The sequence below is a fragment of the Penicillium cataractarum genome (genome assembly GCF_028827025.1).
Source record: "Penicillium cataractarum strain IBT 29864 chromosome Unknown utg000002l, whole genome shotgun sequence".
NCBI classification, from domain to species: domain Eukaryota; kingdom Fungi; phylum Ascomycota; class Eurotiomycetes; order Eurotiales; family Aspergillaceae; genus Penicillium; species Penicillium cataractarum.
In genome coordinates, this window is record NW_026622738.1 from 452,983 (window position 1) to 474,230 (window position 21,248).

At 50.8% G+C, this 21,248-nt stretch overlaps 11 protein-coding genes across 11 annotated transcripts; 7 read left to right on the forward strand and 4 right to left on the reverse strand.

Moving 5' to 3' along the window:
• Positions 1-203: 203 nt before the first annotated feature.
• On the forward strand, positions 204-1,461 carry N7496_002222 (NADH:flavin oxidoreductase/NADH oxidase; the record flags this gene model as incomplete). The annotated part of the gene is made up of 2 exons (XM_056695153.1): positions 204-328; positions 390-1,461. 2 exons carry the CDS (start codon positions 204-206, stop codon positions 1,459-1,461), a joined length of 1,197 nt encoding a protein of 398 aa, XP_056557365.1.
• Positions 1,462-1,838: 377 nt separating this feature from the next.
• N7496_002223 (uncharacterized protein) lies at positions 1,839-3,002 on the reverse strand (the record flags this gene model as incomplete). Its single annotated transcript, XM_056695154.1, has 4 exons — positions 1,839-1,886; positions 1,951-2,465; positions 2,521-2,598; positions 2,666-3,002. 4 exons carry the CDS (start codon positions 3,000-3,002, stop codon positions 1,839-1,841), a joined length of 978 nt encoding a protein of 325 aa, XP_056557366.1.
• Positions 3,003-3,453: 451 nt separating this feature from the next.
• On the reverse strand, positions 3,454-6,104 carry N7496_002224 (glycoside hydrolase family 55 protein; the record flags this gene model as incomplete). The annotated part of the gene is made up of 5 exons (XM_056695155.1): positions 3,454-3,835; positions 3,894-3,986; positions 4,044-5,229; positions 5,280-5,738; positions 5,795-6,104. The coding sequence occupies 5 exons, from the start codon at positions 6,102-6,104 to the stop codon at positions 3,454-3,456; spliced, it is 2,430 nt and encodes an 809-aa protein (XP_056557367.1).
• A 1,759-nt stretch (positions 6,105-7,863) lies between these two features.
• On the forward strand, positions 7,864-8,547 carry N7496_002225 (uncharacterized protein; the record flags this gene model as incomplete). The annotated part of the gene is made up of 1 exon (XM_056695156.1): positions 7,864-8,547. The coding sequence occupies one exon, from the start codon at positions 7,864-7,866 to the stop codon at positions 8,545-8,547; it is 684 nt and encodes a 227-aa protein (XP_056557368.1).
• Positions 8,548-8,590: 43 nt separating this feature from the next.
• On the forward strand, positions 8,591-8,913 carry N7496_002226 (uncharacterized protein; the record flags this gene model as incomplete). The annotated part of the gene is made up of 2 exons (XM_056695157.1): positions 8,591-8,712; positions 8,838-8,913. The coding sequence occupies 2 exons, from the start codon at positions 8,591-8,593 to the stop codon at positions 8,911-8,913; spliced, it is 198 nt and encodes a 65-aa protein (XP_056557369.1).
• Positions 8,914-9,048: 135 nt separating this feature from the next.
• On the forward strand, positions 9,049-12,753 carry N7496_002227 (uncharacterized protein; the record flags this gene model as incomplete). The annotated part of the gene is made up of 1 exon (XM_056695158.1): positions 9,049-12,753. One exon carries the CDS (start codon positions 9,049-9,051, stop codon positions 12,751-12,753), a length of 3,705 nt encoding a protein of 1,234 aa, XP_056557370.1.
• A 494-nt stretch (positions 12,754-13,247) lies between these two features.
• On the reverse strand, positions 13,248-14,219 carry N7496_002228 (60S ribosomal protein eL31; the record flags this gene model as incomplete). The annotated part of the gene is made up of 3 exons (XM_056695159.1): positions 13,248-13,454; positions 13,530-13,604; positions 14,133-14,219. The coding sequence occupies 3 exons, from the start codon at positions 14,217-14,219 to the stop codon at positions 13,248-13,250; spliced, it is 369 nt and encodes a 122-aa protein (XP_056557371.1).
• A 454-nt stretch (positions 14,220-14,673) lies between these two features.
• Positions 14,674-15,622, reverse strand: N7496_002229 (carbon-nitrogen hydrolase family protein; the record flags this gene model as incomplete). The annotated part of the gene is made up of 2 exons (XM_056695160.1): positions 14,674-15,503; positions 15,568-15,622. The coding sequence occupies 2 exons, from the start codon at positions 15,620-15,622 to the stop codon at positions 14,674-14,676; spliced, it is 885 nt and encodes a 294-aa protein (XP_056557372.1).
• A 2,025-nt stretch (positions 15,623-17,647) lies between these two features.
• Positions 17,648-18,823, forward strand: N7496_002230 (uncharacterized protein; the record flags this gene model as incomplete). The annotated part of the gene is made up of 3 exons (XM_056695161.1): positions 17,648-17,723; positions 17,788-18,066; positions 18,138-18,823. 3 exons carry the CDS (start codon positions 17,648-17,650, stop codon positions 18,821-18,823), a joined length of 1,041 nt encoding a protein of 346 aa, XP_056557373.1.
• Positions 18,824-19,291: 468 nt separating this feature from the next.
• On the forward strand, positions 19,292-20,194 carry N7496_002231 (uncharacterized protein; the record flags this gene model as incomplete). The annotated part of the gene is made up of 1 exon (XM_056695162.1): positions 19,292-20,194. The coding sequence occupies one exon, from the start codon at positions 19,292-19,294 to the stop codon at positions 20,192-20,194; it is 903 nt and encodes a 300-aa protein (XP_056557374.1).
• Positions 20,195-20,519: 325 nt separating this feature from the next.
• On the forward strand, positions 20,520-20,997 carry N7496_002232 (uncharacterized protein; the record flags this gene model as incomplete). The annotated part of the gene is made up of 2 exons (XM_056695163.1): positions 20,520-20,701; positions 20,766-20,997. 2 exons carry the CDS (start codon positions 20,520-20,522, stop codon positions 20,995-20,997), a joined length of 414 nt encoding a protein of 137 aa, XP_056557375.1.
• Between the last annotated feature and the right edge of the window lie 251 nt (positions 20,998-21,248).

A 21,248-nucleotide genomic window follows, 5' to 3' on the forward strand; every position in this document is an offset into this window, starting at 1 on the left:
TTTGTAAGCTTTGAACAAGGGTTAGTATAAAAGCGTAATTCTACCTGCCCATATAAGTGATACATATTCAAAAAAGATTCACAAGTCAGTTTCTGATATTCACTCTACGTCGTTAAACTCTTGGAGGGAACCTTTTCTTGCCAGAGTTATCTCTTCTCCATTATTCGAACTTACGAAGGTCATATCCAAACCGACAACACATTATGACCAACTGGCCCGACGTGCACATTAAGGCAGCCGAGGGCGTGCCTTTTTATGCTCCGGCACAGACTCCTACTGCTGGAACCGCTCGTGACCCCCAAACTAGCGGCAAGCCTATTCCCAAGCTGTTTCGGCCTCTCACCATTAGGGTGGCCACTTTCCACACTGGCACCCATGTGCCAATATAGTGCCGACGACGGACATATCACACCATGGCACCTGACTCACTATGGTGGAATTGCCCAGAGAGGTCCTGGAATGATGATCGTCGAGGCGACTGGCGTTCTCCCCGAGGGTCGCATCACTCCTGGCTGTCTCGGGCTGTGGAAAGACTCGCAGATCGGCCCACTCAAGCAAGTGATTGATTTCGCTCACAGTCAGGGCCAAAAGATCGGTGTCCAACTTGCTCATGCTGGGCGCAAAGCGTCTACTATGCCTCCCTGGGTTGGCGCAGCCACGGCTACAAATGCGGTTGGCGGTTGGGTGGAGCAAGTTAAAGCTCCCAGCGCTATTCCTTTTGGCCCAAACGATATCGTCCCCAAGGCGATGACCTCTGAGGATATTCAGGAATTGAAGGATGCTTGGGTGGCCGCAACAAAGCGTGCACTTGCTGCAGGTGTCGATTTTATTGAAATCCACGCAGCACACGGTTATCTGCTTTCGTCGTTCCTTAGCGCATCATCCAACAAGCGTACCGATAGTTACGGCGGAAGCTTCGAAAATCGTATTCGGCTTTTTCTCGACGTTGCCCATCTGACTCGTCATGCTGTCGGCCCAAATATGCCTGTGTTCCTCTGCGTCTCTGCTACCGACTGGCTAGAGAACCGCCCCGAAGAACAGGGATGGGGAATCAACGATACAGTCGAGTTTGCGCGTGCGCTTGCCGATCAAGGCTGCATTGACCTCATCGATATCAGCAGTGGAGGTGTTCATTCAGCACAAAAGATTACCTCCGGCCCGGCATTCCAGGTTCTTTTCGCCGCGGCAGTCAAGAAAGCTGTTGGAGATCGCCTGCTAGTCGCCGCCGTTGGTATGATTAACCATGGCGATGTTGCAGAGAAGATCCTCCAAGACGACAATTTGGATGTAATCCTAGTTGGACGGGCGTTCCAACGGGATACTGGTTTAGCCTGGCATTTTGCCAAGGATCTAGATGTTGAGATTGCTATGGCTGCTCAGATCCGGTGGGGGTTCACCAGTTTCCGCAATGCTTCGGGATACATCCAGCCAAACTCTATGAAGGCGTCCATCTTTGATTGATTTCACTCCTGTTGGCACGTTCGAAATTTTAAATTGTTTCAAATACCTATAGACTTATATAGATTTAATAGACAAATAGAATACATCAGCGCTTTCGGTTCCATATTGCAAGCAGTTGCATTGAAGTTCTATATCTAAAACCTGGCCATGTACTAACAAAGTCTTTTAGGTTTATTCCTGTGGCTGGAGTTATGTTATCAGACGTTGTCAGGGCCCCAATAGTTGCCTGACATTATCCGGTAGATATGTGATTTTAACTGAAGAAGGCCGCATGGAGAACATATTCTGGTTCCATTCGCCATATGAGTCAACAAATTATTTTTATTGATGCAAGCCACGAATACCACGCCTTGTTTGTTAACCCGGCATTCAACTAATTAGAAAATAGCAAACGCGTTTGGTGGACTGGCAACTCCACCAATAACCTGTCAAAGATATCCATGTCAGCTCTATTGAATGGTAAGATACTTGAGAGCGAAAACAACGTACCTTGAGCGGCATACTAGACAAGAAGAAGCTATACCTCCCAGTATCCTTACAGTGCTGAGAAAGTTTCTCCAAATCAAACATCTCCCCAATTGGTGTCCCCCATCCAGCCAACACCCACTCGTGCAAATTGAAATTTGGATCTGCGTGGCTGCCACGGATAGGAGCACGTTCGAAGCTCGGTGCATCACCAGCCACAGCGGCGAATTGGTGATCCCATAGCCATCGAACCATCCCTTCAGTCGCTTCCACGCCGATAAAGTCTGGTGTTGAGCGATTCGGAAGATCTCGTCGCTGTTGGTCATTTAATTTGTTGTATGCTGCTGTGAAACCGCTCCTGATAAACAAGATATCACCCTTCCGGAACTCGAGTTGGTGGTCCTTGACTACTTGCTTAAGGCTATCGAGGGTGATGGCTTGTGACTCGAGAGCTGAGATAGAGACTGCGTTTGATTCAGCCCAATCGGCGAAATCAAGTAGAACGCCACGGCCTGTCATGCCGCCATGTTCGGCAACAACTATGATGGGTTAATTAGCGTGGCTGAGCTATATCGTGAGCATGCTAATCCATACTGTGAAGACCAATGACATCAGAATTCTCAATCTCCTCCGTCGTGTGCCCGTTATAGAAGCGGCGCATCTTCTGATTGGCTAAATACCAGTTCACCATTAGCTTCCATCGCCACTGAACAGACTACGACGAGGAAAAGGGAAATACCATAATGTCTGAACCCATCCCACTGCGTTGACCCCTGGCTATTAAAACTCAAAATATCATCATAAATGCAGTTCGGATTCCGCAGGACCAGCTCCTGCTTAAAAGGATTGCGATCGAAGCTGGGATAACTCGGCATGCTGAGCGGCCAGTCAAGTGATATGCGAATGCCCGTCCGAATCTCCTTCGCAGCCTCAACAATTACCTCCGGCGTAAGTAGATTTAATGTACCAAGCTGATCATTTTGTCCAAATCGACCCCAAGCATTTCCACGCGGGCCAGAAGGATCTAGTGGGAGAGCCTCGAAAGGTATCACTTTATCGTTTTGAGGTACCGACATGACTGATGAGTGACGTAGTTGTATAGGTCAAAGTGAAGGAGAATATGCGATCTGGCTGCGGGTGCTACACTCTAAATACACGTCTAAAAGGCTTGGGACGGTAAGCTTGCCTCGGGATATCTTTCCTCTCCTCGCCCGACTTGTGACCCCTCAGTGAACCAATCCCCCCACGCCCCCACCACCCCGGATCTCCACTTTCGGATTTATATCCGGGATTTAGACGGTTAGCCGAGAGGCTGTCGGATTATTAGAGCCGACTACGAGTGTAGTGCAATCACGGACCTCAAGTTCTCTTCTGAGCTGGTAGATCAAAATCCATTTTGTCTAGCTTAGAAAGTAATTTCCACAAGAAAAAAAGTGTGAAGACACAGAAGAATAAACAAAGTAGACTGAAAGACGGTAAGTTGAAAATATGTACTCGAAAACAAAATAAAAAAAATCAGGAAACATCCTAAAGAGTGAAGTACGCGATGGTAGCAGCATAAGTTGCCAGGTTATCACTGACAACTGCAAGTGAGCTACCATCTTTGACGATCATGTTGGTCGTTCCCACGGTGCTGAGCGAGTAAACCACCAACGAGCTAGTGGTACCCTCGATACTGAAGATCTCGCTCTGGCAGTTCTCGGGAGTAGGGAATGTGGAGCATGTAGTGCTGTAGTTGTTAAAGAAGCTGTACAAGCCGGCTCCGTAAATAATGATGTCCTGGCTGTTGAGAACGCGTAGACCGAGGGCGTCGCAGTTCCCGCCGAGGCAGCTGCTGTAGCTGGGGTCGTTCAAGGCAGAGTTGGTTGGGTAAGGACTGTTGGCTGCGTTGGGGTTGGTTTGGTAGTACCTAAACATTGCATGTTAGTCTTTAGACAAGGTGTCAATCGTTACGAGTGCTGGCTTACGGTGTCTCAGTCTGAATAAAGCCTGCCATAACTGAGCTGGCACCGGAGAACTGGTACTGGTACAAGGAGTGATGTTCCACTCCAGTTCCGATGCTAAGGTCAATGTGAGCCATGTTCTGCGATCACAGGTTGTCAAAGGGTGAAACTTACAGCCAAATATTCTTTCCCTCGATCAGCAGACCACGGCCAGTGTACACGGAGATCTGCGTGTTGGAGGCACTGTCAAGGTCATGGTCGGCAGTCCATAGCCAAACATTCTCCATGTACACACCACTCGCGCTGCTAGTGATGTGCATGGACATATAAGCAACTTCACAGGCAGCACTCACCGCCGCAGTGGTGGGACACTGAGCGACCTGTTGCTGAGAGCCGGTGAATCCTCCAATCCGAGTGTGGACATCCCACATGCCGGAGCCAGATGCTGCGGCCAAGTTCCACTCAATAAGAACAGCACCGGGCGTAGATCCTTGGGTGCTAACAATCATATCGGACCATTCAATAGATCCAGATTCGCCAGACTTTCCAACCTGGATGACAGGGGCAGGGCTAGAGATGCTTGAGAATGTGCTTCCGCTAGCCATAATCACGGGGTAGGCCTCGCCGACGATGCGGGAGCCGGAAGGAATGTAGATGGTACCCGTGACCTTGTATGTTCCTTGGTCAAAGAAGACAATCTTGCCAGAGGATGCGGCTGAGGTGATTGCAGACTGGATGGCTGAAGTGTCATCGGTGGAACCATCTCCCTTGGCCCCAGCGCCGCGAATGCTAACGAATGATGATGTAGGCGAAGCCTCATACTGAGGCTTGGACTTGGTGTAGTATCTCGATGAGCCGCTTGCAAGCAGTGCACTTGGGCGCGTTGGCGCGGTGAAGCTGCCCTGGAAGTTAGTGGGACCGCTAGGAGTGTACTTGTGGCCCTGACCCCAAGCGCTGATAGTGGATGCCCCGCTTGTTCCCGATAGTACAGTGCCGCTGGTTCCCTGCACTGCAACGGGGACATTGTCAAGGGCGATATTCTCCAGGATGAGACTACCGTTGGACGAAGTCGAGCTTGCCCAGGCTGTCGTCACAAAAGTAGGACAGTCTTGGATGGTGCTATCGAGAACATTGACCGAGCCAACGAGCTGGTTGCCAGCACCCCCATTGTTAATCGAGAGACCAGTTGTGCAGTTGGTCAGGGTGAGTCCCTGATATGTCCAACCCCAGTCCCAGATTTGGGAGATTCCAGTCACAGCATCGGAGACGGCCAGGTTGCGCATGGTGAATTGCTGGTTGCCGATATTAGCTCCGTAGAGTCCACCGGTGATTGTAATGTCGTTCAAGAAGCCTCCAGAGCCTTTGGAAAGATGTAAGCAGATATCCATTATATCATGGGGGAAGACATACCGTTCTCAATAAAGATACCCTGGTGCTGGGTACCCGACGCAGAGCTCATGGCAATCTCAACATTTTGAATGCTAGTGGCCTGACCAGTCGGCCAGTGAATACCAGTAGCAGCAGAGCTTGCTGGGATGGAGGTCAAATCCAGCTTCAAGTTCCGGATCTGTCTGAAGAACACATTTGTGGACCCCCAGCCTTGATTGCCATCGCTTTGGTATTGGTCTCCGTCAATCAACCCAAGGCCCGTGAACCCAGAAGTGGCCTTGATGACTGGAATTGAGTTGGGATTACCGATCAGTTGGGTAAAGTAATAGTCAAGGATCGACGACGAAATCAGGTAGGTTCCGGCTGGGAAGTATACAATGGCGGGAGTTGTTGTGGAAGACTCGCGGCTCGAAGGACCAAATCGGCCGCCATCACTAATAGCAGAGTTGATGGCAGCAGTATCATCCGTCACACCATCACCTATAACGCATGTTAGATGCATCCCTTGATCAAGCCTTTGGTTTGTATAATCTTACCTACGGCGCCGTAGTCCTTGACATTGCGGAAGACCTTGTATCCAGACGGGTTGGAGTTGAATGCGGCCAGGCCTTGATGAGTGATGTCTGCCAGCCAGTATGAAGGATCGGTCACGGCTGCAGTTGCCGCTTCCACCACTCCTTGGATGTTGGCGTTCAACGTGCTCTCTTTGGGACCATGATAATGCGTCCACGCAGACAGAGGCTTCAACGCTTCCTTGACCAGCGCGTCAACTTGCGGGATATCCAATAGCTGTGCATTCGCACATGCTATGGCAGAAAGGCATGAGAGGAATGGCACGAAACGCATCTTGACACCAGGTTAGACCAAAAAGAAGGTGGGCCGCCCTGACAGTGCACAGGACACATGGTTGATCTTATAGATCTCCACCCTTCTCAGGCTGCCCGGCAGGCAACCTGCAACTCGGATCAATAATAACATGCATGGAACGCGCATGACAATTCGAAAAAAGGGGTGAGGTTTCCACCCCTGCTCCTTCACACACATTCTCAAAGCATCACAAAAGCTAGCGCGAATAAAATGCCACCCCCGGATACCACTCGAGACGGGGAAATAGATGGCGAGTGACCCTGAAACCCGGGGCTAGCTCGCAAAAGAGGCAGTCCAGGACATGGGGTGAAGCAAGCCATCATGACCGATTTCGGCCTGTGAGGCTGTCATGCCGACTTTCCTGCCCTCATGATCGGGGGGAGTGCAGAATTAAGAACGGGAATCGACCATGCCGATCGGGCCCCACGGGGGGGGAGTCGAGATCCCCCCTGTCAATATTTAGCGGCATCGGACCAATCGGGAGATCGAAGGGCTGCCTCTTCTTGACGAGGAAGAAGAAACTAAAGCACTAGGGACGCTAGCCCCGTGGAGTGCAGCTCAAAGCGGGAATGGAATGTGACTCGCTGCAGGATTGACTGCCGCCACTTGGAGGGGGGGAAATGTGACTCAGGGGTCAAGTAAATTGGCAAAAGCAACAAGTAATTAATGATGCTTTACAAGGATTCGGCTTCAAGTCTATTAACGAGCGAATAGGCCATGCTTGCAGTAAACAATAATTTGTAGTTAACGATAATGATGACTATACCCAAACGACAAGTGTCGACGCCTTTGTTCCAAACACTGTGAAAACTTATACTTCGTCAACTACTGCGAGATACCAAGGCAAGATCCACATCCTCTCAGGCTCTCACGCCTATCCGTAAGCAATAATCTTCACAAAGGTAGATAAACTAGCGTGTCAGAGATCTAAACTCTGCCTCGAGAGTCTCGTCGCTTCCCCTCATACTCGGAGGTAACTATACTGCCCCGTCTATGAATGGCCCTCGGGGTTTAGGCAATTTACACGCCACACGCCTAATGCGTTACCTAGTCCGAAGAATCACGAATTGGTCTAGGACGTACATGTCCATTTTACCTCGAGAAGTACTCCGCCTCGGAAGGTTCCTGCTGCCGTACGACCCTATACGAGGGTTCGTATCCTAGCTTCCGTTACATTCGGGCTCACGTTGCGGTTCGAGTATAGCCGAGCCCACCCAACCCACGCGATCATGATCTTGCCTGATCTGATAGTCGGTTAGTGGAACATTATGCAAGAAACCGCGGATACTCGGGATTACAAGTCTTTAGGTATTGTAATTATCCAAGGAAGCTCGACAACACGTAATAGTACCTAGTTATAGCCCGAGATATATATTGTCACCCCAAGATAGCCAATTTATCCACACACCTCTCAGTAATATTCCAACACAACACCATTCACTAGTTACAGTTAAACCAATCCTTATGACTGTCTAATATATTGGCCACCAATTATTATTTACATATTTGAACATAGTCGCGAGTGCACCGTGCACGGATCCGAGTACCCTGCTGCGCAGCTGGACGGGTTTAAGACGGACTTTGTTCCCAAGGTCGCGACGTCATTGTCAGGAAAGCCTACGAGAGAGCTACAAAGCCAAAAGTTGCAGCTTTCATAAAATGCAGCATAGATTTCCATTCAGTGCTACCCTTTAAATTTGCCCAAAAAATCCCCAAAACTTCTACACCTGTTCCTACCATGCTTCGTAAACATGGACCAAAGTACCATTGTCTAATCCATAGGAAGCTCGGGTTTCTATTGATGGCGGTGGATGCCAAGAAACCACGTGACTGGATTTTTCTGCTGTGGTGTTCTTGCCTCCGCGACGACCTCCGCGAACGTAAAAAAAATAATCAGGGCCATCTCCATTCTACCTCCACCTCCACCTCTAAACATCGCCTAGACTGTTTGCCATCCGAGGTAAACAGATTCCACTTTCCTGTTCATCAATCAACCTTGACTCCGGTTAGCCCGCTTTGGAGCCACTCGCGCGACACATTCGCGAACGAGGTCGTGTCACGGAACCAGGCACCGCCAACGACCGACATCCAACTTAACAAGGACAACCTAAGATTTGGTCTTTGGATATCCGAGGAATCACAAACGGTGATCGCAAGCCACGCATCTTCACCGTCGTATCTGCCTGCGCGTGATATTGGAAACTGCACCTCCGACCAGGTCTTGCACGCGGTTGGCACTCGAGAAGCGCATTCAGCTATCGATCGTGACCGCCACCCCAGTATCCCCATCCCTCCGCCGAATCCCCTCGAATCCCGTCGAGACTCGTGGAGTCGAATCGTGTATGAACGAGCGCCAGGTTCGAGGATCGTCTTTGATCTGAGGGAAGGTGTTCAGGCTTACTCGGTGCCCGCAAACCTTTGAGCTTCGAGCCACGCGCGAGCACGCGATCTAAGCCAGCCGTAGCATGTCCAAACGCTTAGCTGACGGTCTTCAAGGAGGCTCAGACAGAATGCACGAATTCGGTATGATGGGCACACCCGAGGAGAAGCCCCAACGGGCGACGGCCGCTCAGTTGGCCAACAGAAAGTAAGTCTTCTATCCCTTTTGGTCTATCTATCGTATCACGGCGGTTCTACGCGTGGACGCATGTGTCGTGGAAGAGAGAGAGGTGGTGGTGGTGGTGGTGAGAGTCGATTGCAATGACTCTGCAGGAGCGGCCAAGTCGTCGAGGAGCTTTCCCCCACCAACGCGCGTTGTTGGGATGTATCGCGAACGCGTTTGGGGTGAGGTGATTCTCACCTCGTCTCTCTGACATTCCCACTCCATCCTTCATCCACTCCTCGCATCTTCTGCAAATCCACAGCTTTCGGCTCTCTTCCCCCATCTCTCATTCTGAAAATCCATCCCACAACCCTTTTCATCATGTCTAAGCGAAATCTGGAAACCATGCTGACCCCCGCCCCTTCTGATGTCTCTAGGATCAAAGAAATTCGCAGACGTCCTCGTGGAACAACCCCGACTGGTGGAGCCGGTGAACCATCCGGCGCTTTCTCACAGCTCTCGTCTGCTCCAGCTCCCTCATTTTCCGCACCCACAAATCAGTCAACCGGCTTTAGCTTCGGTCAAAGCCAAAGCTTCCCTGGGGCTACCGCAACGCCAAGCCAACCCACACAAGGAGACTCTGCCCCGTTCTCTTTTGGCGGGAATAGCTCAACGTCATTCAACTTTGGCGGTGGATTTGGAGCTCCTGCAAGCAACCCATTTGCGAACAACCCTTTCACTGCCGGAAATTCTGCCCCTGCTCAACCAAGCTCCACTACGGGCTCTGTAAGCTTTGGCGGACTTGGAAGTCAACCCGCTGCTCAACCTACCTCTCAACCCACCTCTCAGCCAGCCTTTTCGTTTGGCGCACCCCAAAATGCGAGCAGTTCAGCAACCACCGGCCTGTTTGGACAACCAGCGGCCCCCAAAGCCACCGGAAATGCTGTTGCGGATTCCATGCAGATGTCTCCTGACGCTAAACCTAAGAACGTCTTCGCTGCGTCTTCCTCCCTCCCGAGTAAGAATATCTTCGGCGAATCGGGTGCCTCGAATATTTTTTCTTCGAAGCCTGCTGCACCAGCCGGCAATCCATTTGGTGGTCTGAGCTTGCCTGCTGCTGCTGAGAAGCCCCCAAGTGACAAGCCAGAAGCCTTCGCGGCCAAGCCTGCCTTTGCTAGTCAGGCACCCACTGCAACCTCTCAGGCACAGCCCTTTGGGTCCCTATTTGGAGCCACGCCTGCCACTTCCAACCCATCGGAGCCTGCGAAGCCTGCTACAAACAATCTTTTTGCTTCCAAAGCAGCCGCCCCAGCTGCTGCCCCCAGCAACCCGTTCATGTTCTCCAAGCCCGCAGCGTCAGAACCTGAAAAAGCGACTACGCCCCAAGTTGCGTCCAATAACATCTTTTCGCCGAAACCTAGTGCTGAGCCATCTACCTCAGGCAACATTTTCGCTCCCAAGCCTGCAGAGCAGAGTTCAACACCCAACCTCTTTGCTCCCAAAGCTCCTACCAACGATGCACCTTCTACCACTGCAGCTTCGCAGCCATTCAAGAACCTCTTCGGATCGACGACTACGTCGCAGCCCGCCACACTGAAGCCTGCCACCGCCCCTGCTTCAATAGGCAATATTTTCGCGCAGCAAAGTTCCGAAGAGCCTGCAGTGCCTGGACCCTTTGATAATGTGTTTAAAGGAATCTCCAAAGATACTATTGTTAAGCCTTACGGGGCCGGTTTCGGCGGTTTGTCTACCATCTCCAACTCAGCTCAACCGGCGACAGCGACGCCGAGTCTGTTTGCACCCAAACCTGTGACACAGCAGGCCGCAGACAAGCCCGCCGAAACTCCTCAGCCATTCAAGAATCTTTTCGGTGCCTCCTCGACAACTTCTAAGCCAGCTGAGCCGGCAGCAGCATCAAGCCCGTTCGCGCCAAAGCCTGCGACAGAGCAACCTGCCCCGAGCCCCGTTAAACCATTTGGCAACCTACTCGGTGGTAAAACTGCGGCTCCCCAACCTACCCCAGTGAAGGCACCCACAGCGACATCTTCTGGAATTGCTAGCGTGCAGAAACCTGAAGCAGCAATTCCTAAGCCAAGTATCCCCCGTACCACGAGCAAAGATATCACAGAGAATGCCGAGCTACTATGGAAGATCCGAGGATTGGATACACGCTTCAAGCAAGAAGTCATGAAGTACCAACCTGGAACGGACACTTTCGATAATCTGATCCTCTATTACATCAAGATTCGGAAGGGCATGGGTGCGCCGATCAAGGGTGCTCCCGAGCTACAGGTGAAGAAGACAGTTGAGAAGTCTGTCCATGTCGACGGCCCCAACGGCTCCGCTACATCCAGCGTGTTTGCCAAGTCCTTCTCCTCGCCGAGCCCCAGCCCAGCTCAGCCGGTAGCTGCGTCAAACCCGGCACAGAGCGCTACCGGTAATTTGTTTGCTAAGTCCATGTCAAATGGCAGTGCTGCTTCTCCCGCACCCGTTGCTTCCCCTGCCCCCAAGTTGGGAGGCAATATGTTCGCGCAGCCAGCTTCACCAGCGCCCGCTGCTTCTCCCGCACCCAAGGTGCCTGGTAACATGTTTGGGCAGCCAGCCTCTCCTGCACCAGCCACTTCCCCTGCTCCCAAATTGGCAGGTAACATGTTCGCGCAGTCAGCTTCGGCAGTGCCCACCGCTTCTACTGCCCCGAAATTGGCCGGCAATATGTTCGCGCAATCAACTTCTGCAACAGCCCCGAACGGTTCTGCAGCTCCTGCTCCCCCCAAATTTGGGAATGGCGTCGGCGCCGTGGATTTTATGGCACAGTTCAAGAAGCAGGCAGAGAAGACCATGGCTGAGGAGAAGGCCAAGCGCAAGGCGGAAGACTTTGATTCAGACGACGACGACGAAGAAGAGTGGGAGCGTCGTGATGCTGAGCAACAGCGTGAAAAGCGCGCGAAGCTCGAAGCTAGCAGTCAGAAGAAGTCTGTTTTCAGGAACGGAAAGTTTGAGTGGGTTGACGTCGATGGGCCAGCCTCGGCGGAGACTAGCAGCAATGCTGTTAAGCCTGCCGAGAAACCGGCTGCCAGCTCTCTATTTGTACCCGCCGATAATGCCGTTTTCAGTGCTGCGTCTCCTGCATCCTCCACTGGATCCATCTTTGAATCCTCTAGCCGGCCTTTGCCCGCATCCGAGAACATCTTCGGTCGTCTTACCCCGAAGCCGACTGAAGCTGACAAGGACAGCGATGAGTCTGGTGACGAGGGCAAGGCTTCTTCTTCCAAGCGTCCTGCGGAAGAGGATGCCAGTACGGATGACGATTTTGCATCTGCCCTGCGCAACTCCAAGCGGACCAAGCCTTCAGAACAGACTGATGCCGCCAAGTCTAGTCTGGACACACCTGTTCCAGCGCCAACTCCCACTGCCGGTCGCAGTTTGTTTGATCGGATCCAGTCTCCTGCTCCTACCCCTACTCCCCAAAAGGAGACTTCTACATCTACATCGAGCCTCTTCTCGGCTAGCTTCGGTCAGTCAACCTCCTTTGGCAAGTCCATCTCCTTTGGTCAAAACAACGCCGCACCAGCTACGGATAAGACCTGGAAGCCTACCTCGCCGATCAAGTTTTCCACTGATTCCGCCCTGTCCGTCACTTCGGCTCCCGCGTCGACTCTGGCTTCTACTCAGCCCTCCAGCGGGGTTAACTCTGGAGATGCTACCCCTGACGAGGAGACTGCCCCCGGCGAAGTCTTCGACATGTCCCAGGCCAATGCGGGCGAGGAAGAGGAAACCTTGGTTTTTGAATGCCGTGCCCGTGCGTTCAAGCTGACCACCGGCTGGACCTCCCAGGGTACAGGCGTTGCCCGTCTGCTCAAGCACCCCGAGACCGGGCGTGCCCGTATCGTGCTCCGTGCCGATCCCGGTGGCAACATCATCCTGAACACGTTGCTTAAGAAGGAGTTTGACTATTCTCGTCAGAGCAATAGCGTTCAATTCATGGTGCCGCAGGCCGACAGCGAGAAGCCCGAGCAGTGGGCCATTCGTGTCAAGGCGGAGTCCATTGAAGAGCTCTACAGCAAGATCCAAGAGATCAAGAACTAAGGAAATCGCCGAGGGTGAGAAAGAGATGATGATGATATGCAAAAAAGGAGGAGTCTTTCCCTCTTACTGTGTTTACTGTGTTCCGGGTCGGGTTGCGGATTTGTTTTCTCATTTATTGCATGTACGATATCAAAGCTGGCCGGAGTTCTTTTTTTGAGTTCGTTTCTACCTGCATTTCTTATCGACATACTACATCCGGCGAGGATTTTGCATTTAGGCCATCTTTGTGAATGAAGAGTTTCCGCACCCATTGTGATTTTTGAAGTTTGTAAAGCGAACCTTGTAGTGGGCATAGTCGACTAGCAACCAAGGTCGAAAACTCGAATGTAGAGGTTCTCGCTACGATATGGAAAATTACACAGATTACACACTACGATGAAGCCTCGGAAAACAAGCCGTGCAAGAAGGTATTTTTTATTTTGAAAAGCCCCGACCAAAACCCCAGTTGTAACATGGAATCATAGAAGCGACAACGATGGGATTAAAGAACCCATTTACGCGTCATCGACGGTAGCGGTGTGCAGACCCTTGGGGTTCTTGACGTTGACAGCCTGGACGTGGGAGTACAGACGCTCCTTGGCACCCTCCTCGTCGTTACGCTTGCGGGAGATGCGGATGCGGAGACGGAAGGGAACGCCCTTGATACCAGCCTCCCAGACCTTCTTGTTCAAGGCGGGGTCGACACGGACATCCTTGGTGCCCTGTAGGAAGAGATTAGGGTTAGCATGGGCCTCAAAGAGGGTGAGACGGGATAATCAGGGTGTCATATCACTTACCATAGCCTTCTCGGCGAAAGCACGGATCTCCTTGATAGCACGGGGAGCACGCTTCTTGAAGCTGACACCGTGGCACTATAACCATGGAAAGAAGGTTGCAATTAGTCTTCCGTCCGAATGCCATCTGGTAGAGATCGAGTCCCTGCGAGAGAATTTCTGGTTCGGCCATAGAGGTGGACTTCATAAAACTAATTTCTTCTTCTTGTCGGCCATGTCATGACGACCGGGAGTGGGGAGAAAGACCCATTCTCTCCTTCTGCCAGAGGGATTTCGCCCTGCGCGAGAAAGAAAGAAGTGTTGAGTCTCCGCCCCCCTCCCGATTGCCAGACTGTCGAATCTTGATTTTTTTTTTCGAGAAAGAATGCGGTGGTGTGGTTGGAAGGGTGGTTTGAAAAGGAAGTGTTGGAACATTTTTCAATGTCCAGTTCCCTTTTTCGCACCCAAGTGCGCACACACACTAATTTTCCTCATAGAAGAAACTCCGTATTTCAGGAGAGTGTGTTCTCTGTCCATTTGTACCTCCACAGATTCTTCGCAGAATCGATTTGTTCTCGCGTGTAGGGGGGGGGAGTCTCGAGGGGGGTTTTTTCAGCTTCAACATACCCGCTTGTGGAGGTTGATGGTGTACTCGCGAGACACCACGTCGGAGATAGCCGAGCGGGTCTTCTTGCCGGTGTTTGCGGAGGACATTTCTGAAGAATGTTAATGTGAAATTCTGGAGGTTGGTTTGTGTGTTGAGAGAGACTGACTGTTGGATGGGGTGGTCGGCGACTGTGGGCGAAAGTTGTCGATGGGGAGAGAAATTCAGAATTGTGGCCGGCGGGTGAAAGTTCGTGTGGGCCGACGGGCTCGAAGTGGGCTCGCTTATCGAAATGTGGGGCTGTGATTGGTGGGTGGGCGAGACATCATGTGATCTTGAATCAACCTGCGTGGCAGCCTCAGGCATAAACATCCATGCCTGAGGTGTCACTTTCATCGCTGGCAGTCTCATCCAAGATCAGACAACCTTCAGTAGCTTACATTATTACCTGTACACTTTTCATCTTACGATCTGAAGCAAATTAACACTCGAAGATATACCTGGTGATTCGCAGTCTAAATATACCGCCCATGCAATGCATTCTCTTAGCTACCTCCAATCCGTCTACTTCGAGCCTTCGCCGCTCACATCAGGGTATACATCAAAACGCCGCTGAGTGTAGATAGGGATACCCTTGCGAGTATTCACAATGGCATCATTATCCAAATCAGCATAGATAATGGTCTCCTTTTCATCCGCCTCGCTCAGAATACCAGCACTAGGATCAGCAATCAAGCTGTGGCCGTAGGCATGATAGCTAGCCTCGAGATCCCGCGACGGACTGCACAGCGCAACATATGTCTGGTTATCCACGGCACGAGCTCGTCCCAGAAGCGACCAGTGAAGAGGTCCAGTAGTAGTGTTGAACGCGCCGGGGTAGACAAGCAAGAACGCGCCCTTGCGAGCCGCGATCATAGCCGACTCTGGGAACCGAATATCATAACAGATAGCCAGACCGATCTTGCCATACTCGGGGAGATCTATGACTGTCAATGAATTGCCCGGTGACAACACATCGCTCTCCTTGAACTTGATTTTCCCGGGGATATCGATATCGAACAGATGCGTCTTGCGGTGGCTACCGATCAAGGAACCTGTGGGCGAGAACACCAGCGAGGTGTTATAGTATTTGTTGGTTTCCGGCTCCAACTCGGGGATGCTGCCACCGACGAGGTATGCATTTGCCTCGGCGGCAATCGCGGACAGGGCGTGGAAGGAGGGCGACTGGTCCTTCGTTGGAGGGGAGGGGTGGAGAGTCTCGGCGTATTTGGGGAAATATTGCGTGCCGTAGGGGGAGTTGAAGCACTCTGGGAGGACGATCAGTCGTGCACCGGCTTGGGCAGCCTCGAGGACCTTGCTCCGGGCATGGGAGAGGTTGACGGCTTTGTCCGCGCCTGCAGCAAATAATAGCTTGGTTAGAACAAGGATGGTGGACGCGACGGGGGGCAATTCAATTACCCGATGCAAGCTGCACCAAGGCCAGCTTCAAGGGCTTCTTGAGAAAGGTAGCCATGGTAGTTGTGCTGGTGGGAAGAAGTTGGAGGAGAAGAGAAGTTGGCGCATTCCCAATCCTTGGAGCCAGTTGGGGGGGGGCAACTCCGACGGGAAATCCGAAGTGCGGGGAGATTGCGCTGTTGATAAGCCCGATGTCAACCAGTTGGGGTCAAGTTGCTCCAAATTTACCAACGATTGTTGGAGAAGGTACATAATTAGTGTTGGAGTAGAGTCTTATTAGCAATTAAATATCTTGCGTATTTACCTAGAAAAGAAAACTTCAATGAATTGTTATAGCTTTAAGTGTCCTGATAAGTCTGTTCGCGGCAATCTCGATTGTCGCGGTAGAGATATATACCGGACCTACCCATCAACACAGAAGAGATTCCAGTGTCTCGGAAAAAAGAAAAAATTTTGTTTTTTAAACAAAACACCGCAAAGACCGAACTGTGTTGGTTTTTAAATTCTTCCCACACAGCATGATGCAACGAAACCCCCCTAGGGACTTTCCATGCTTATTAGGTGTTCCCTTCCCAGTATACAGCCTTCTAGCCAGCATCCCCCTTCTGCATCTCCGTTTTTAGGACTACTCGCTTCATCGATCTGTACGGTTTTGTACCTATACCCCGGGCATCTAGTCATATAGTGAACTCGATGAAAAGTCCACGAAATCTCTTCCTGACAACATGACCAACCACCAACAAATCCACCGGGTTCAACAAGAACTCCTCATTTTTCAAAGTCCCATTGAATACCATTGGTCTTCCACCAATGTTCACCATTCAGGATGCCGTGAATATTAGATTCAAATCAGGTCAAATGCCAAAAGTATAGCTCTCTACTTCTGATTAGGCGGTTAAGATCAAGATTTGGAATAACGTCATCTGATTGGTCGTCACAACTATACAACAACATCACCTCCTTCCTTCCTGTTTTCTTCGCCCTTTCCTTCTTCCTCGCTACGCCGCATCCAATTCATTCCCATGGTTCATTCATTAGTCAATCAGAGCTGATTCAACTTCCATCGTTGGCCTCGTTGAATCTAAGACCGCAATCTCTCAGTTGACTCGAAATCAAAAAGGCACGAAGCCCGTTGGCCAATTATGGAATTTCTCCGACCAAAATCCGTGAAACATTGCCGGACCAACCGAAAAAGCCGAGTATGGTATTGAAGCAGAGATACACATCGTAGACTTATGTTAAGAATTAGCAAGAGAAGGAACTTCAGAGCAACATAACATAGGGCTATGACTAAGGAATTACTCTTAGATTTGCTGCTCACGTTGTTATGCTGGAGCCCCAAATGACTAGAGCGCGGGGACCACGGGGAACTTGTACGGCGGACTATTGGGTTCACTTCCCCAAAACCCTTAGTTAGCGATTTTCAGACCGGGAAAATCTCAATTCTACCACAGGGAAACGATTGAAATTGGTTTAGATTAACTTAACTAATTAGATTAGTAGAACTACAATCTAATATAATCTATAACTTATTAATCTAGGTATAACTTATTAAATCCCAAGACTAATCTTAAGACTAATCGTATCATTAAACCGGCTACGTTAGTATATAATACTAGTACATAATAATTCTTCATTAACGAGCTTATCGTAACTCAGATAAATATCTATGTGATTTATAAGATAACCTCCATAGTGAGTTATACGTCAAGAATATTTAGTTAGAGCGTATAGGGCGGTGGAATAAGCGGTGAAGGCACTGAATAGGATTTAGGGGGTTTGGGGATGAACCCAATAGTCCGCCGTAAACTTGATGGAATGGCGGGTTGATCTGACTGTTTATTCATAGAAAGGAGCTGACACCAGAACTTGCCAAGATATCCGAGTTGAATGCTGACAGTTTACTAACCGGTTGAAGTAAGGTTAGAACTTTATTTCTCCACATTGCCCACCTAAATACTCAAACGACGAGCCATCATTGGGCCTATTGGAATGCAGGACTATCGAAAAGTCATGTGACCTAGGCAAGGTGTTATCCTTTCGCGTTGATCATTCTGACATTCACCATCAACAAATCTGAAAGATGGCATCACTGGAAACTGTGCTGAAGAATAATGTCAACCTGGCAGACTATGGCCCAGGTTTAGTGGCCGTGTTCGGTAAGTTATCCTCAAGGCCCCCTATCCGTACCGCCCCTTCCGAACTGACATAGAGATGTACCAGTGGGCGGAACCAGCGGGATTGGCGAAGTGACTGCTCGTGCCTTGGTACGAGACACAGTATCACCACGAGTCTATCTTGTCGGTCGCAATGAGAAGCAAGCTTCCAAGATCATCGAGGAACTCCGCCAAGTCAATCCCAATGGTCAAATCAACTTTGTGCATTGCGATGCTGCCCGCCTCAAGAGTGTGGACGAGGCTTGCAAGACTATCCAGGACAAGGAAGACAAAGTCAATCTGTTGTTCATGACTGCTGGAATATTGACGACCAAAGGGCCTGATGGTACGGTATCTTCGATTCCTATGACAATTTCCTGCATCGACGGGGTTCCACTGACAATTATTATGATATAGAAACGGATGAAGGACTGGATAAGAAAATTAGTCTGCATTACTACTCTCGCATGCGGTTCCTGACGAATCTTGTGCCGCAATTGACCAAAGCCGGCTTGGCAACCGAGGCATCCTCCACTGCAACCCAACCGGGCCTCTACCGAAATCTGTCTCGAGTGGTTTCCGTACTGGAAGCCGGTGGCGAAGCGCCCCTTATTCTCGACGACTTGTCTCTGAAGAAAAACTATTCGCTACGAAACTGTGCCAAGCATGCCATTACCATGACCTCTCTGTCTATGGAGCATTTGTCATCTATGTATCCAACGACATCCTTCGTGCACGCCTATCCGGGTGTAGTGAAGACAGGTCTCATGCGCGACTTCGGGGCGATCACCCGCACTGCCATGAGTGCCCTTTTCGTTCTGGCCCGCCCCTGGATGGTGCCATTGGACGAGAGTGGTGAGCGGCATCTATACGCCGCCACTAGCCCCCGTTTCCCGCCACGAGCGTCTAAGGACGTTGAGCGTGCGGCACCAGGCTCCGACGGGACCAAGGGTAGTGGTGCGTATTTGTTGCATTGGGATGGATCTGACAATGGAAATAAGAAGCCCCTGCAAGAACTTCGGAAAAATGACACGGGGAAATTAGTTTGGGAGCATACTTTGGGGGTGTTTGAGTCGATTTGTGGCAAATCTACTACTCCGTAGTGGATGTGGATATGGGTATGGCTTTTGCCCTTGGAACGAGTTCTTTGACGGGACAATATCTCCGCTCTGTATAATGTGAAATCCATTTCTCCAACTCCACCAGACACAAAGCCGCAAGAAAAGAAAGGAAAGAATAAAGTTTGCACGGTGGACCAGGGCGTTTAAAAACGCCTTGAAATCTCAACGCAAGCGCAGGCCACCAGATCACGTGGTCTTGCCTCCCTCCATCCACTGGTTCAACCATTCAAGATTTTTCCTTCTGGGGCAAATCGTAAATCGCCCGTCTAATTCCCCGAGCGCATTATATCTCCATGTCCCCTGCCTTGCAACGCCCTGGTGGACTTTGTCTCACCGCGGAATCGGGCGCCGACTGAGAATCCCTTCGATCATTCCTGTACATCCACCCCCCCGATTACCCCTCGAGGCTCTGCAACCCGTTCAGATCCCGACCACGTACTTCTGGCCGTCATGTTCGAAGACTTCTCTTTCTCGTCGCCTTCCTCGCAACCTGGCCGGTTGGCCATGGATGCAGATGACCGGCTCATGGTCGATTGCGACAGTACTCTGATCTCGCCCCTGTCGTCGCGATGCCCCTCGCCGCAGTCGCACCGATTCCGCACTCTATCCCGCCCCCGATCCTCCTACTTTCGCTCACAACAACCGCCTCCAACTTCTGTGCCGTTTCCCTACGAGCAGAAACGTCTCTCCATTTCGACCCTGACGCAGAAATTGCACGAACATACGCTCCAGGCCCCCGATATCCCGGACCAGGCACGGTTTCGGCATAATGGGGCTAGACTCTCTGGCCGGTACTCTGGCTATGTCCTTACGCCACCGGACACGGATCATGATGAGGACGGACGATGTGACTCTTCGCCCTCGCTATGTTCTAACCCCAGTCCCACGTCAATCCCACCGGATTTCCTATCTCTAGACAGAATGGAAACTCCGAATCAGATCCCAAATATACCAGATCACCTGGACGTTCGTATGCAACGGCAACAAATCTCACAATTGCAATGCAACGAAGGGGATATTGATGCAGTCCGCCGGACAGTCGTCGCAGAGGGCTCCTATAACCCGGACATGCTCCCAGACGACTGCCACCCCAGCTCATTACCACCACGGTCCTCACCCCGGCGACGAGCACTTACACTACATCGCAGCCGCTTTGGACCCGCGGATTCCTCTGCAGGCGAGGCTCGTGGACGACGCAGAAGCAGTTCTGGAGCTATGCAATCGCACCGGATAGAGAAGAGTCACTATACTTCTCATACGGGGCGAGATGCTTCTAAACGAGGCGATCATCATGGCCTTCGTAGGAAGAGCATAGTGAGTGCGGCTCTGGCGTCGGTAGTGGAACGGTCTTGATCTGATTGATCGGGCTTTTATGTTATCTTCATGTACATAGTTGGAATTGATACCCAATATTTTCTACAACGGTTTCCATGGGAGTACAAGTTAACTGCATGTTGACTAACTTAGTTATCCATAGTCGATTAGTAACATGTAGAAACAGCCCCCACTACTGATGCTTGAGCCTCAACCAGAATTGGTTGAACTGACCCCGTAAGCTGATGCCTGATTCGGTCTTAGTCTGGGCGGCCTGATCGCGGATCCTCCCTCCGACGTCAACCGACGAGCAACGAGACTCTCCCTTTCCCAAAAGCCAAGCCTTACAAACTCTCAAAGCACCATGTCCCCAAAAACCAACATGCCAAGACGCAAGCCACTCCTCATAGCTCCCTATGTCTTCGGCATCCAGACAGTCCCCCTCCTAGCCAGCGGCATCTACACCCTCTTATTCCCAGCAGCCGCAGCAGCTCTCCCGGATTCACCCTTACAAGGTCTTAGCAATGGCACGATCCAAGCACTCAGGTACATATCACTTCCTATCTAGGCTCGAGACTATCACCGTATATACCTAACATTAATTGTATAGTCTGACGTCCCTATCTCTGGGCTCATTCTACGCCATTGCATCATACCAGAATAACATTCCCATGATGCTTGCTGCGATTCCGGGGCGGCTTTTGGCTATGGTCGTTTTTCATCGTAGTGGTGGGGGTTGGAAGAATGTTGCTCCTTTTGAAGGGTTGATGGGGATGTTTACTGCGCTGGGGTTGTGGTGGGATTGGCGTAATGTTGGCACGATTACTGAGAAGGAAGAGTGATTGTGGGTTGAAAAGTGTATTTGTAGAGAGACTCTCCCCTCATGAATATGATGAAAGTAAAGAATAGTTTCTAGTGTAAATAGTCGGCCGGGGGATATCATTCAATTTGCTAGGGTCTATCGAATAGGATAATTCCTCCTCGTAGACTATAGTAGATGATACTAAGGTAGGTAGAATTCGACGAAGTTAACAGTTGGAGCTAAATTCTTGGGAGTTTCCGTGTCAGCATAGTTTCAGTAGGTATGGATTGG